The following is a 16633-nucleotide window of genomic DNA, read 5'->3' as shown; positions in this document are numbered from 1 at the left end:
ATGAGTTTCTCAGACTTTTCACATTTCCCTCCATTATTACTTGCTGTTGTGTTATTTCAGAAGTTTTTATCGAAAGCCATCTCTAAAGAAGATGGATAAATTATATCATTTGATTTGATCTTAAGTCCCTGCTTATCCAAGAGATTCTTGCTTGGGCAAATATTTCTGTTAAGTCCATTGACTTCTGTATATGAAAAGGAAATGTAAAATCTTTTGACTGTATTCCTACAAGTGAAGTCTGCTCACTCTGTCTGAAAAGAGACTGTGTATGTTCAGCATTATGGGTTTCTTTATCCTTCATTACAGAAGGACACCATTCACTCTGAAACCTTGACATTCTTCCTTTTTTGAGCTGTATCTCAAGGCAGCAGGATAGCTTATCTTCTGTTCATGGTTAGATTTTGGTGCTTTTGAATTTATTTTAAGTGTCATTGATAAGAAAATGAAACTGGTAATTGTCTTAATATAGGAAAAATAATTGAAAGGGGAAAATAAACACATTAATGAGCTTTGTGAGCATTTGCTGCTGTTGTCTGCTAGATGGCCAACCAAACTTGCTTAGTCAGAATAATTTCTTCATGTCCTGATGTCATATTCTTTAACCATTACATAAGTTAATTTTTCATCCTGCTTAGGATTTCAGTGCAGGAAAAGAGATAGGTCTAGTTAAATCACACCAACCCACAGTAAGGGCTTCCACTGCGTGGAAACAGCGTGCCAGTTCAAAATATGCATTTCAACAAGAATTGCCTCATCAGTAACTCAGACTTGCTCAAAGACAGTGAGCAGTCACTTCTCTCTGTTTTTCTGCACCTACTTCAGCATAGTTTTTATTCTGAACATCATTTCATCTGTGTTCAGAGTGTTAGTGGACAAGGGCATTGAAATATAGTAGTGAATATAAAGTGGTGAGGTTCACTCATTTCGTTCCTCCTTTAGATCAGGGAAAGATGACATCACTTGAGTATGTCAGGGTAGCTACTTATATTTTTATTCAATGTGTTGCTTCAGGATCTTCTCAAAGATTTGAAGACAGCAGAAGAGTCCCTAGTTGTCCTTCAAGAACTGGGAGAGGAGCTAAAAAGCCAAGTGGAGGCTTCAGCAGCAGCCGCCATACAGTCTGATCAGCTGTCTCTGAAACAGAATCTGTCAACCCTAGAACAGGCTCTCCACAAGCAACAGGCTGTACTTCAGGTATGTAGAATGTTTTCAGTCCTTGCACCTTCCACCTCTTGAACGTGAAAGCATGTAGATTAACCAAAAGTGAATGGGAAAACAGGGTGATATTACCTGTTCATCAGCATTTTATAGGCTTCCCGGGAGGTTGCAGCCAAAGCTGAGTGAATAAAATATGCTCAAGTCCAGAGCAGTGAAACTGGAAGGAGGAACAATATCTGGGAAGAGGACAGCAAACCTCACAGGGAATGGTAGAGGCTGAATGTGTCCATCCTGAAATGCCAAGTGCAACATTCCTTCCGCAGACAGTAATAGTGCTTACTATTACTATCAGCTGTGGATCCACAGCTACTGCTCAATCGGCAAACAATCTCTCCTCCTAGCTAGCTCTTTAGTGGTAAAACAAAGGGAGGAGAGATTCCTAACAATTATGTAGCATTGATTTGAACAGTTCTTAATAATGTAGTGATCATACTGACAAATACCATTTACTTCCAAGTCTATATAATACATGTTGCTAGATTCTGCACAGACTAATGGACAAAACAAGCAACAGAGTATGTTCCACAGGAAGTATGTGGGTGAGAAAACAATGGCTTCTGTTTGAGTAACAAGTGCAGTTATCCACGAAATCCCATGTGCCTAGAATCCGCTTATAAAACCACCATGCTCTGTGGAAACAAAACATAAAAGAGATTTTGCATTTCAGATTTCAGTAACTGCAACTAGTAGTTCTCTCTATTGATAAGTTAATAAAGCAGAGGACTTTAGTTTCATAGAAGGGGTTTAGAGGTTAGCTATCTCAAAGCAAGGACATCCTTATATGCTTTGCTGAAGTGCTGCCTTTTGGCTATGACCAAGTCTTACTTTCATGCATAGAAAATGCTTAAAAACACTAGGTTCTAATCTAATGCAGCCTTTACTGCAAAGGCATAGCAGTGCGCTTATGGTAACAAAATCCTAATTTCACAGTCTAGTCTTTGAGTGAAGCAGCAATTATTGTTCCTACACAACTGCAGCCTATATAAATGTTGTCAGATATAGAATGAGGGTAACAAGGAGAATAATGGCAATATGGACCATAAACGTCATGATACTAAGTTGTTGAATTGTGGATCCTTTTCTATTTAAGGCTGGAGTACTGGACTATCAAACCTTTGCCAAGAACCTGCAAGTCCTTGAGGCTTGGATAACAGATGCAGAAGAAGTACTGAAAGGACAGGATCCCAGTCACTCATCTGATCTCTCAGTAATCCAGAATAGGATGGAGGAACTCAAAGTGAGTGATAATTGTAGAAAGCATTAATTTTTGATGATGAGCTGGTTAACTTACACTACAGCATGTTCACATAAATCATACATCCGTTCATTGTGTGTTAAAGGACTAGCACTCATGCAAAGTATAAGACTGAAAAATTCAAAGTCTGGTGGCAGTCAAGGAGTGATTGTCCATGTTACTGTGCCTGTAATAAAAGAGCAAATAAAAAGGCAAACTATAATATTAAAAATATTAAATCAGAATGGGAATGCAAATCAATTCTAGAAGTTTTTGGAGATTTTCTTCATCTTGTTTTATCTCTGCTTTTTTGAAATTATGCAGTTCCTGTTTCAGTGGTGTATAGTTTAGGAATCAAGTCAGCTACTCATTTTGAGTATTTTGATTTACTGAAGTGAAACTGGATACTGTGTGCATGGTATGAAGGTACCGTGTAAAATATATCTGCACTCTTCTAGTCTTCTAGTCTTTGTTTTTTTGTTGGCTTTTTCCTCCTCTTTTAGAGACCCCGATAAGAAGTTGATTAACTTTGCCATTTAGGCTTTTTCTCTCATTTTAATCTTCCATTATTTTTCAAATAGAATTAAGTGTACGCCTGATGTGGCTTTAGGCATGCTAACAAACACAGGACGCTTGCTTATTTAGTGAACTGGATAAATCTACACTGCAAAACAAAAACATAAAGTCTATATATGCAGTGTGGATTTCATAGAATCATAGAATCAGTAAGGTTGGAAGGGACCTCTGGAGATCATCTAGTCCAACCCCCATGCTCAAGCAGAGTCAACTAGAGCATGTTCGACAAGGCTGCATCCAGGTGGATTTTGACTATCTCCAGAGAAGGAGACTCCACAACCTCTCTGGGCAACCTATTCCAGTGCTCTGTCACTCTCACAGTAAAAAAAGTTCTTCTTCATATTCAGGTGGAACTTCCTGTGTTTCAGTTTGTGCCCGTTGCCTCGTGTCCTGTCACCTGGCACCACTGAAAAGAGTTTAGCCCTGTCCCCTTGACACCCTCCCTTCAGGTACTTATACACATTGATAAGATTCCCCTCCCCCCCCCGCCAGTCTTCTCTTCCCCAGGCTGAAGAGGCCCAGCTGTCGCAGACGTTCCTCATAGGGCAGGTGCTCCAGCTCTCTGATCATCCTCGTAGCCCTACACTGGACTCTCTCCAGTAGCTCCATGTCTCTCTTGTCCTGGGGAGCCCAGAACTGGACACAGCACTCGAGATGAGGCCTCACCAGGGCTGAGTAGAGGGGCAGGATCACCTCCCTCGACCTGCTGGCAACACTCTTCCTAATGCACCCTAGGATACCTTTGGCCTTCTTGGCCACAAGGGCACATTGCTGGCTCATGGTCAACCTGTCATCCCCCAGCTCTCCCAGGTCCTTCTCTGCAGAGCTGCTGTCCAGCAGGCCAGCCCCCAGCTTGTTCTGGTGCCTAGGGTTATTTTTCTCTAGGAGCAGGACTCTGCACTTGCCCTTGTTGAACCTCATGAGGTTCCTCTCTGCCCAGCTCCCCAGCCTGGCCAGGTCTCTCTGAATGGCAGCACAGCCCTCAGGTGTGTCAGCCACTCCTCCCAGCTTGGTATCATCAGCAAACTTGCTGAGGATGCACACTGTCCTCTCATCCAGGTCATTGATGGAAAAGTTGAACAGGATGGGACCCATTTGCCAACCTTGCATTCAGCTTAACAACCCCAAAAAAAGACTCACCTTTTTGGCAATATAGACATACAGCTTCAAATAGTAGCCTGATTTTGCAGCCCTTGGAGATAAATCCCCAATTCAGCAAAATACTTAATTTAAGTACTTCTCATATGCTTAAGTCTTTTCTTGGAATGGGTCCAAAGAGGTTCGAAACTGGGAATAGAAATCTTCTTTGGCGTAGGGTTTGCTTACCACTTGGTGGCAACCAAGGCCATTCCAAATTTAGCTGAGTACTAGCTCATAATTTTGCAGGCTATAATAATGTTATTACAGAACTTCCTAGCTATTGCTTTTATTGTTTGTTGCAGAGTCAGATGTTGAAGTTCAGCAGCATGGCCCCAGATTTGGACCGCCTTAATGAGCTAGGTTACAGACTTCCACTAAATGATAAAGAAATCAAAAGGATGCAGAATCTGAACAGGCATTGGTCTCTGATCTCATCCCAGACTACAGAGAGATTCAGGTGGGAACAGCTAAAAAACATTGTATAATGTTCTTAGGTTACATTAATTAGAAATTATACCTTCTGCAGAGTATGGAAATCTTTCTATGTTACAGACATTTCATTAACTGAAGCTCCTTTCTTTTGGTGTAGCTATAAACAAATAGTAGCTAGTGCCTCAGTGCTGAGAGGAGCTGATGATTTTGTGGCAAGTGAGTAGAATTTATAATGAGGAAAACTGGTACTTTTCGAAGTGTAAACTAAACAAATGGAGCAAGGCAGCTCAGTAGGAAAAGAAATAAGGTCTGATTTGATTTTCTTCTGGAAAAGTTACTGCAAAACTCTCTTAATATTCTTTATAAGAGCAAGCAACCTTAACTGAATCCAACTTTCTTCCTTTCAGTAAGCTGCAGTCTTTCTTGCTACAGCACCAGACCTTCTTGGAGAAGTGTGAGACTTGGATGGATTTATTAGTGCAGACAGAGCAAAAGCTGGCTGCAGAGATTTCTGGAAACTACCAGAGTCTTTTAGAGCAACAGAGGGCACACGAGGCAAGTCATAATGTGTATTTATACATAACTAAAACACATGCTATTTATACTTAAAAGGAATGCATACTCTTGTGGAGTAGTGTAATAGTATGCCTTGAAATGAGTTATATTTGTAACCTGTGAGGATCTGTTGACTTAAAAACAGCAGCATGCAAATATATCAGTGATACCTCATTTAGGGGAGGGTTTGAGTATGTGTCTAGTATTTTGTGTATGAAGCCTTCATCAGTATTTCTGATTGTATGTCCTATATTTAGTGTACTTCAGGTTATTTTTTTACCAGGGGAATTGAAGAGTTCCAAGAGGTGCTGAAGGGTTATATTGCTCTTCCCTAAAGCCTAACTATCCTCATGCGCTTTGTTCCTTTGTCTTCAGTCCTAACTGCAGAAGACACTTCAGTCCCTCTTCTTTCAGTTATTCTGGTTTTGTTCATTTGTTATCAAACTGACAACATACACAGCATCTGAAGAGCATGTTAAAAGAAGACTTTTCTATGAACGATTGAGTTGTATAACTCATTGCAGAGTGACTATTTGTGTTCCTTTTGGTAATGTTTGCTTGGAGTTCGAACTGGTTGGATCTTCACTTCATGCTAGAGTCATTTGTTTATAGACCTGTTTGAAATAAACAAGAAGCCCAACTTTTTCTGCAAGGATAAACTGATTCAATTTTTGCTGAAAGATGCCTCTATGATTCTTTGGTCAAGTGATGCACATTTTTTCTCCGCCCATATTGTTACTGCCAAGAATCCTGGTAAAGATCAAGTAAGATAAGTCAATTTTCATGCTAAAGCTCCCATGTGGATACAGTAGTTCTAGTTCCCACAACATTTTCAGATGTTAGCTGACCTACCCAGAGACTCAAGCCAGATCTTTTAAGTCAGATCAGAGGGGAAGTCATGTCCTTCCAACCCTCTCATCTTGCATCTGACAGTATAGTGTTTGAATGAACCTCTGATAGTAGGAAGTAGTTCACAACCCTTATAGCTTACATCAGCATACATTTGCTTTAGCATTTAGCTATATTTGCTTTCACAAATGTCATCCATTTCATTCCCCCTCAGTGTTGATAGGTTTGATTGGACAGTGTGTCTTGGAAATCCAAGAAATCTCAGTTTTCTGAGAGAGTTTTAAATGTCCAGAACTCTAATGTTCATATTATTATGTCAGGTCACAGTTCTTTTCTTACAGAGTTGAGAGAGATCATTTTGAATTTCAAAATTGTGCATATCTTAAAAATTTTCCCTTGAAACCTTGATCTGAGCAGATAGCTACATGTTACTGAGGTGCTTGCATAAGTTTTCTTTCAAAAGACTGAGCAGTTCTCTCTTGGAATTTGGGGGACTAATATCTAACTTTTTCAATGACTACATTTCATCTCAACAAAATGTTGTAAATTGCAATTTTTTTTTACTCACAGCTGTTTTTGTATTTTATATTACCCAAATCTACGTATCCAGCACTCAGTGTTCTTCACAGTGCCTCCTAATAACCATGAAGAAATTGCTTTCCACTGTTCAGAGCTGAAAGAGAAAGGTCAAGTCTGAACTTCTTGAGATGACTCTTTAGATTGTTTTGTTTTGTGTTTTTGAAGATAATGAGAAAATAGGATGTTTCTACACGCATTCCCAGAATAGATACTGGGATGCATCCAGATCTGTTATCAGCTTTCCAGTGCTGACTCATAACATGCCTAATGTTTATTCGAACAGGACCCCAGCTACCTCAGTGGCCTTACATAGAAATAACTTCCCACTGAAGTTTGCAAACCAACAACATGGAGGTGATGCCTTTTGCAAATATCATGCACTAATACTCACATCTGCATCAGATAACTCGGTCTGTCAGGGCAATCTTGAAGTTGTTCTTCTACAGTTCTCCAGAGTCACTTGCTTGCTAGAACATTGCATGGGACTCCATTGCAGTGGGAATGCACCAAGACAAGCATTTGAGAACGTGTTGGGACAGGATGCATTGCTTGCCAACTCAGTTACTGAATTTTTTTCAAGTGTGCTGGTATTGTGCGCTCCTCTACCTGCCCTCCTTTCCTTCTTCTTTGGTCTTCTATTTCCGTGTTTCTTAGTGATCTACATATAGGAAGAAATTGGAATGGCAAGTGGTCCCACATAATGAAGTATCCCTTTTACGCAGAGAGATGGTACATGCATGTACAGAACAAGTGGGTGTTGACAGAAATATCTTTGGTTTTGGGTAGAGATTGAGTACATCCACTCTAAGGAGAGTTCCTTATGCCTAATAAGCTTTTGTTTCAGCTGTCCTCTCTCTCTCTCTCTCTCAAAAAAAGTGACAGTTTAGACTAACAGTTGAACTATGTTGTCTTCAGTCTGTCAGTAATACTGATAGATGTTGCCAGCTATGCTCCATTCATCCCCCCTTACTTGACAGAAATAGAGGTAATAGGAACAGAAATGTCTTACTAAGAGAAAAGATGTTTTTAAAAACGCATTTAAGTGATATATATATTAAAGTGTTGCCTATTAAAGCAGTGTTTAGGTAAGTTTTTGTCATAATTTAGGTAATACTCAAGTAATAAGTGACTTTTTAAAGATATTACAAAAATTGGCAGTGACCAGTGGGAAAAATAAACTAGCTAATTAATTTCTACCATCCCATTGCTAACAGTTTCCTTTAAAGAGGTTCTACTAGCAACGTAAAATTGTATTGAAAGTTTGAAAAACACTTTCTCACACAAACTGCAGGCATAAGTTAAATTTAACTAGGCAAAGGACTATAATGTTCTTAAATATGTCAGAAAAAAAAGTTCCCTTGCTATTCCTGCAGTAAATACCCCATCTAGGTTGTAAATTATAGTGCTTATAACAAATTTCAAAGAAACATCAAACTTAGCTTCTGTTTAAAATATTTAGCTTTTAAATGCAATGCCTAAAAAACCCCAAAGAAAATTATTAAAAGCAATTAGTAACTTTATCAATAAAATTATTAAAAATCTTCCTTTTTAATTTCATACCAAAATTCCCATTTAATCTATTGAGAGTAAGATTAAATAAATGAAAATTCATTTTTGCTAGTACAAATACATGGATTGAAAATGTGAGATCTTGCTTTAACATCCTTGTCTCCTGAATAACAGCTATTCCAGGCAGAGATGTTCAGCCGCCAGCAGATTTTGCATTCAATTATCTCTGATGGGCAGCACCTTCTAGAACAAGGACAGGTGGATGACAGGTACACTTTTCTGTGTTGTTGCTGCTCTCAGTTATGTGAAGTAATATTTAAACTAGTGGGTGACTTAAACAGAGAAGATGGCATAAGATGTCACTTTTCAGATGATGCTCTTCTGATGTACAAGTTACTATTGCTGTGGTTAAGCTACTGATTAGTAGAGATTGGTCTTAGATTTTCATAAATATTACATTTTTGTCTGTTTTGACGTACCTCCAAAAAGTAATTTTCACAAAGGGGCATGCAGTGACAGATTTACAATGAACTGCAGTTGATTTAAGCCATTTGGGGACTTAACTGTGCCCAGAGGATTCTCTGTTGGCACTTCAAATCACTTACAGCACAAATATGATGGAAGAAAAATTCAATCCTGTCTCAGATAATTTGTTTCAAACACTTGTAATTAAATGATTGAAAATTGATGAAACGAATGGCTTCACATTTGTATGTATGCATTGGCTTTGCTAAGGGTATCATGCTCCTAATATAAGACAAACTGTTTATTGGGATATTAGGAGTTCTTTCTATACTTCTGGGGGAAGGAAGAAGTATTTCATGGGTTAAGGGTTTGAGAGTTTTTTAGTCTCAATGGTCGGAGCTCTTTGATTTCCGATGTACATGAAGTGTGGGATTCTCAACCTCAGTCAACGGTCGTAAGAGTTCAGTGCTTTTCTCCTCGTGCTTCATAGTCAGTAGCCAGAAAACATGTTCTCTTTCCCTCTGGTTTTGTTTCATTAAAGAAGTGGATCAAAATGTGAAGAGTTTTATGTTTTATTTTGGTTTTGTATTGTTTTGTTTTAACAGGGATGAGTTTTATCTGAAGCTGACACTTCTGAGTAACCAATGGCAGGGAGTAATTCGGCGAGCACAGCAGAGGAGGGGAATCATTGACAGCCAGATCCACCAGTGGCAGCGCTATAGGGAGATGGCAGAGAAACTGCGCAAGTGGCTGGTGGAAATGTCCTGTCAGCCAGTGAGTGGACTGGGCAATGCTCCTATCCCACTGCAACAAGCTAGAGCTTTACTGGATGAAGTGCAGGTATGTCTAGTGTATTTAAAGAAAGAGAAAAAAAACCTCTTTTTATAGCCTTTAAATAGTTCTGAAGATTTTAAAAGTACATTAGATTCAGGTTGCCTTCTTTGCAGAAAGCAATATTGGATGTTGGTTGTTCTTTGGAGTCGGCATAGCCTCAGGAGCAGGCCTTTGATGGAGAGGAACTTGAAGTTCATAATGTGCAGTGTAGAATTTATGATCCCTCTTTCCAGCATTGCTTGCTCCTCTTTTGCTTATAACTGATGTCCTAGTGAAGCTTTCTTGAAAAACTAAATGAACAAAGATAATACCCCATTTTAGAGATATATTCTAGCTAAGTAAAGGAAACTTTGAGTATCCGAGTCCCTCTTAATGCAAGAGGTTAACAGCATATGTTTAGCAGCTTGGTTTCTTCAAGCTTTTTAGCTGGAAGATACTGTATAATAATAAAGCTCATGAGCATAACAGGCTCTAGAGGAAGAATTCCTCTTGGAGAGTGATTGAGATACTGATAGGGATGAGGAGGGAGTTAAGTCTTTTCATGTCTTTATCTCTTTGGAGAAATTTACTGTCTAGCAGTCTGCTGCAGTAAGTGATTGTGAAAAGAATAGGATAAAGCATTTGGGCAGTAGTCCATGCTTAAGCCAAGGTACTCTGTCTGTTAGTTAAAAGTTAATTGGTAAAATATGGACTTCAGGATGAGTTACACTGAATTGTTAACTGCAATTAAAAAGACAAAGCTGAAAGAAAACCATTGATCTTTGCAGCTGAAAGAGAAAGTTCTCCTAAGGCAGCAAGGGAGTTATATCCTCACTGTGGAAGCCGGGAAGCAATTGCTGCTCTGTGCCGACAGTGTTGCTGAAACAGCCCTGCAAACAGAGCTTACTGAAATTCAGGAGCGCTGGAAGACAGCTAGTGTCCGACTTGAGGAGCAAAAGAAACAGCTTGCTTTACTACTGAAAGTAAGTTTGCCATTTCTTCTACAGTTATTCTTTCAGCAAGTTCACAGTTTTTCATTAGGAACCTGAATGAAGAAAAGTATTCTCAAGGGATGAGAGAAAATGCATGAATTGCATGAACTTGACATTTCTTCTCACCACTTCTGATGTTCAAATCTATAAAAAAGAAATGGTACTACTTCACAGTAGGCCTATATGTTAACTGATACCTTTTAATTATTTCCACAAATAATTTGCCAGCAAATGATACTGCAAAACATGTGTGCCTTAAGAAATCCTGCAAGTCCTATATTCAACATATAGCAAAAGTATATTTTATTTTGAAGTATGCTAGTTATTTTTTATGCATACATACTGTATTGAAAATGAGATCTCACTTATTCCCTCTACGTGCCATTCTCAGTATCTATCTAGCCATCAAGTAGTTTGTGATTGATTCCAGTGTTCTGAATATTTGCTATTTTAGGTAAATTTCTGGAATCTTGCAGGAGGGAACTTTGAACTTTATTTTAATCTAAGCAATGTCTAAGATGCTAGCGTCACTGTAAGCACTCAAGATGATAGGCTGGAATTTAGCTTTGGTCTGTGTTTTTCTCCCTTTTACTCATTGTAGGAAGAACAATGAAAATTGAACTTGTGTGTGTTTAAGCAGAATAGGGCAAGTGCTTTTGAGAACAGCTGCAGAGGTCTAACAGAATTACAGAATTACAGTCGCCATAATTTTGTTTGTAAATAGCAAGAAGCAAAGCAGTGGAAGAAAAAGAAATATTACATCAGAAAGATTCAGATAAGTAGGTCATTCTGCCTCTTTCAAGCTGTGTTCCTTCTACCTCAGCTTCTAGTTGGGCATATAAAAGATGATGCTTGAAGGGGAAGACGAAAGGAAATTACCGTGCAATTTGTATATGACCTTGTGGATATCAATCCTTCTCTACACGATGCTATCTTGGCCTTAAATATGTGACTTTTCAGTGATTTTCTGAGCAAATGAGAATCAGTGCATTCTAAAAGAATATATTTTGTATTTAATAACATCACAGACTACTATCATATAAGGTTATTAAAGAGAGAAAAAAAGAGATGTTAAAGAGAGGATTTTTGCAAGACCTGTGATTTGTAATTCTCCATCCTGAAAAGGACTTTGAAATACTGGCATAGATTGGGAAAAAATGGAAGGAGAGAAATAAAAAGGCAGTGATAGAGGAAAGTAGCACTGAAACAGAGAACTAAGAAAAATAAGTTCCCGTGTCTTCTGGTATCACACAATTGGCATTCTTTATAGGTTGACTTGCTTATTACAGATTTTTCTCTCTGAGTACTTTTTTAATGGGCTTTAACACATAGATGAAACATATAAAGTGGTACTGTCTGGTGACTGTTGGTAGGATGTGATTACATTGCATATATTTAAAATTTTGGAAAGTATACAAACACTGAACTAGCTGTAGCTGATAATTTAGAGAGATACTGCAGGTATTTCAGTCTGACCTGAATTTGCAATGTCCCTAACCATTTTATTCTGGAGCGTAATGCATTTGAATGGAGCTTTTGTGAAAGTATAATGGCTTGTTTAATACAGACATTCAAGATAGGAAGTGGAAAATCATTTTGGATGGGAGAGGCTTTGCTGAAAGGATCTAGACAACACTGTAATAATAGGAGGCTTAGATCGGTGTATTTCTACTGGCAGAGCTCTACACAAAAGACAATTTGCCATGGTTGTATATGTGACCTAAGCTCTGATACTCTGAGTATTAGATTTAGAGGAGAATTTCAAGTCATGCTATTATTATGCAAAAATTTTCAATGTTTAGTGGTTAATTAGTCAAATCGACTGACATGAATATAATACAGATCTGAATTAAAGTCTAATAATAATTATTCTGCCTTCAGGACTGGGAAAAATGTGAAAAGGGCATAGGAGACTCCCTGGAGAAGCTAAGATCATTCAAAAAAAAGCTTTCTCAGCCTTTACCAGAACACCACGATGAGTTACATACAGAGCAAATTCGTTGCAAGGTAAAGCACTTGTCTGTTAACTATTTATCTTGTCTTTGCAAGCTTTTTATAGCAAATTCTTCCACTGTTAGTAGGCTTTACAATACGGGCTAGGCAAACCAACAAGCCATCACTGTGACAAGCTAAAAAATTATCCATAAAGCATTTAGGCAGCATATTTGAGCAATCTCACTACAGTGCAAATACTGCAGGGTAAACAAAAAATTGATCAAAATGACATCAGAATAGGATGTGAAAAGCACTGTAAAAAGTGCTAAATACTTGTGTGTTTATCTCTTTAAGAATTTCTCACTTAAAGTTTTCTCTAAATGGGAAAAGTAAACACATGGTATCTGAACAGTTGTTTTATTTAGTGCTTTTAGTGCTTTTTATTTGAGGTAAGACTACTGTGAGGGATCTTCGGTATCACGCTTTTATACTGTATTCTTTGCGATTTAGAAACATGGTAAAACTGGAGAATATTCTCACTACAGAAGAGTCCAAACCAATACTTGGAAGCCCCAAATGCCTTCAAACTTTGGAGACGTTTGAGCGATACTTTAGTTTGTGATTGCTTGTTACAAGGCTGATGTATCATTCTCTATCAGGAAGATACCCTCTTCTAACCCTGAAAATACTGGCACATATGAGGTTGCTGTTTCTTTTAAACAGCCTGAAATAGTCCCTTGAAATGCTCAGTTACTACTTTTTTAATTCAATGGGATGATGATGTTATCTGCCTACTTCTTGAATACATTAAAATTTTTATTTATTAGCAAACTGATCCTTTTTCTTTGTGCGCTTCTTTTAATCAGGAATTAGAGAATGCTGTTGAAGGATGGACAGATGACCTTGCACACCTCTCTCTGCTAAAGGATACACTGTCTGCTTATATCAGTGCAGATGATATCTCAATCCTTAATGAACGCATAGAGCTTCTGCACAGACAGTGGGAGGAACTGTGCCACCAGGCAAGTAGTGAGCCTTGATACATTTATGCAGGGTAAAAAATGTTGGGGGAAAAAACTAAATGCAAGTGGCAGCTATAAGAAAAGATGCACGTAGAGACAGGTACCATTCAAATCAAAACAGAGTCTGCCTATTTGTAGGGGTGAATTTACTGATTTCATTGGAAATAGTGGAGTTGGGGAAACTACATCTGACATTTCAAATATAAAGCACCTCAAGGTGTTTGACATGAGAGTTTGAGAACAAGGTATGCAAAAATTATAAAATGTGTTGGCAAAAGAACCCCAACCTTTGTAAATGATCGTTTACTTGACTTCAGACTTGGAACAGAACATTAAAAAATCCCCATGAAGTGGAGTGATAGTCAAGAATCTAATTTCTGGAAGGATGCAGAGACTGACACAGAGTTAAATGATGCAAATATTATATATATATAAAAATATATATTTAAGGATGTTTCTTATGCTCTGGAAATGTTTTTTTTTCCTGATGAAATGTTACAATCTGCATAATTATTTAAACAAGTAACACTCAAGGTTCATACAAATTTGTCTTTATAGAATTCTCACTTGGGTGAGATTAATCCCATGTGCAGTCAGCCAACTTCACAGCAAGCTGTAGGATGAAGTGAACGACACTGAAAAGTGGCACTTGCTGTTTATCCATAAAGTCAGTCTAGTCATGTAGCTCAGATGTGGATTGTGGTGTGTAGGCACGTGCATCCCATGTTATCCCTGTATTAGCTGCTAAAAGGTCCCTTTGGAGTCAATGGGGGTAACAAGAGGTTTCTCYAGGGTAATCCAAAGCAGGAGCCTCCCCACATGCACTTCTCCTCCCTTCCAGGCAACAGAGGGAACTCAAAGGGACTAACTACCTAGTTTAGCTAACTCATGAGGAATTGAAAGGTGGGAAGTTTGCTTAACCCCTCCTGCCTTTCTTGCATCTCCTCTACACAGACATGTGCTCTATTATGAAGAAGAAAATTTTTTAAGAAACATTGTTCTTATTGGATCAAGTTAACATCCACTGAAGCTCTTGCTGTTATTACCACTTATGTTTCTAGATCTCTTGAACTTTGTTACAGCCTTGCAGTCATATTTAGGCAGACTTGAGAGAACAACCAAAAAGTCGAGCTGTGTGATGAAGGACTGTGGCATGACTGGCTGGGAAAAAGCAGAAGGAGTGCAACTCAGTGTGCTTTGGTGGGAGGAGCTGGGTGCAGGAAGGATGTCCCCTCTCCACCTCACCTTTGCTCCATCATACCTTCTACTCTGCTCATAGCTTCTATTTTTTCATACATTAGTGTTTTCACTTCTTTTGATCTGAGGGTGATATGCTTGGCGGTGAACTGCACTCAACAGTACTGTGTGATTTTTTCAGGTGCATCATGCTATTAATGCATTTCTTGCCTCCTGTTTGCACTTAGAGAACTAGATTATGGGCTCTCCCTCATTCTGCTTTTCAGATTATCCTTATCTTATTTCTGTGCTTCAATAGAGATTGCAGTGCAGACATACACGGGCTAACCTGGAAATAGTTACCTCATGTAAGGTAACTGTAAAGGCTGCAAAAAACATACTAAAAGTAGGAAAAAGCTTAAAAGTTAATGACCCGGAGCTTGTTATGAGTTAGCTGCATCTAAGTGAGCTAACTTGGAATACTTCCTAAGATACACTGAAGTACTGAGCATATGTTTAGGGTGAAGGAGGGAGCCAAATACAGAAAGTTTATCTTAGGTTTGTGGATACTGAGTGTTTCAGGATGTAACCTAATGAAGTGCAGCACTTTGTTCAACCGTTGCTTATTTCCGGAAAGCTACCATCAAGCTTAGAACCACAAAAAGGAAATGTGAGATCACATGTATGCTCCTTTTCAATCCAACACTGTAGTTAAAGAGTACGGCAAGCATTATGAAAGAGCAGATGCAGTCTTCATCTTCTCATTTGAAATTCTGATATAAAGTCAGAAACAACTTGGATTGCAATAGGGTTGAAGTAAGTAGCTGTACAAATGTCAGAAACCGGAGAGATGACTTTGTGCTCGCCTTCTGCAACTCTTTTGATTTGTTTCCATCCCTGTCTATTATTAGTCTCAGTCTGAGATGGTGCCACTGCTATAGCAATTTCTTAAACAGAGCAGTGTTTTTCTTCTTCCTGCATTAGCCACAGCATTGATCTGTTTTAACTGAATTTTACGCCTATGCTTTTGTGTCACATCATACCTTAACTCTTTAGAATCTCTGAAGTTGTCATGCCAGTACTGCCGAAATTGTCATCTATGAAATGTATTAGAACTCCAGTAGAAAACTGCTTTTGCAAAATACAGTGTATATTTCATTTAACTCTACTAACAAATCATGCTCATGCACAAATTATGCAGTCTTTTAGAGTTTTTTCTACGTTAGATGTTTTTTCTGTGCATATAGCTGGTTTGTGCTTTTGTCAAGCATTATATCTTTTTTCTTTAATGTCTCAGATGAAAAAAAAAAGCTCGTAATTCTTTATAACATTTTATAAGTAGGCAAAATCATAAGGAAATTTATTTTTGATTGTCTTAGTGAAACCTTTGGGAACAGAGRTATTACCAAACAGAATGTATTCACAGGTTTCTGAGCCTAACTTGGTCATCTCCTCACCACCAGGATCTAGTTAACAGGAATCCTGAGATTGATACTTATCTTTAAACTCATAGAGCCATGCTATGTTTTTGCAGTACAATTTCAGCTTGCTTTAAAGGCGGCTAAGTGCCTGGAATACATTTGTCAGAGCCAGAAGAGTTCATCTTGAGATAGAAAGTGCTTCCACCGTTCCTTAAATGCATTTACTAATTTGTTGTTCTTTGCTCTCTGCAAATGTTTTAAGGTCTCCTTACGTCGGCAGCAAGTAAGTGAGAGACTGAATGAGTGGACTGTCTTCAGTGAGAAGAACAAGGAGCTCTGTGAGTGGCTGACACAAATGGAAAGTAAGGTTTCTCAAAATGGTGAGATCCTCATAGAAGAAATGATTGATAAACTTAAAAAGGTATAGTGCTGTGTGTGTGTGCACTTACATATTATGCTTTTACTGTCTGCTTGGTTTGTGTTGCAGAGTAGATGCTGAATTAGCTGTAATAGAGGTTTTACCTTGCATAGATATTTATGTGTTCCAGTAAGACTGCATGTTTGTGTTCTTCTCTCGCTATGCAGTTTGTCTTGTCTTTCTTGAGGGGAACCTTTTAGAGAAAAGAGACCTTTTAGGGTATTAGAAAATTGTTTAAGTGAATGCCAACTCAAAGGCAACCAAATCCTTTAGTAAATGTCCTATCAGAGTTGCCTGTG

At 38.4% G+C, this 16633-nt stretch overlaps 1 protein-coding gene across 1 annotated transcript in view; it reads left to right on the top strand.

The window, feature by feature from the left end:
• Positions 1 to 16633, top strand: part of SYNE1 (spectrin repeat containing nuclear envelope protein 1) — a 313359-nt gene that overhangs the window by 256090 nt on the left and 40636 nt on the right. The window contains exons 117-126 of the mRNA XM_085308428.1: positions 1012 to 1194; positions 2309 to 2455; positions 4471 to 4625; positions 5008 to 5155; positions 8267 to 8361; positions 9163 to 9397; positions 10159 to 10353; positions 12244 to 12369; positions 13164 to 13319; positions 16179 to 16337. Coding sequence (XP_085164554.1) covers positions 1012 to 1194; positions 2309 to 2455; positions 4471 to 4625; positions 5008 to 5155; positions 8267 to 8361; positions 9163 to 9397; positions 10159 to 10353; positions 12244 to 12369; positions 13164 to 13319; positions 16179 to 16337 — 1599 coding nt within the window. The remainder of the gene's footprint in view (positions 1 to 1011; positions 1195 to 2308; positions 2456 to 4470; positions 4626 to 5007; positions 5156 to 8266; positions 8362 to 9162; positions 9398 to 10158; positions 10354 to 12243; positions 12370 to 13163; positions 13320 to 16178; positions 16338 to 16633) is intronic.

This window comes from Rhea americana, unplaced genomic scaffold (assembly GCF_003343005.1).
Source record: "Rhea americana isolate MKP2758 unplaced genomic scaffold, rheAme1 scaffold_275, whole genome shotgun sequence".
Lineage (NCBI taxonomy): Eukaryota > Metazoa > Chordata > Aves > Rheiformes > Rheidae > Rhea > Rhea americana.
Note: the sequence above shows the minus strand (reverse complement) of the source record. Positions and strands in the feature narration are given on the sequence as shown.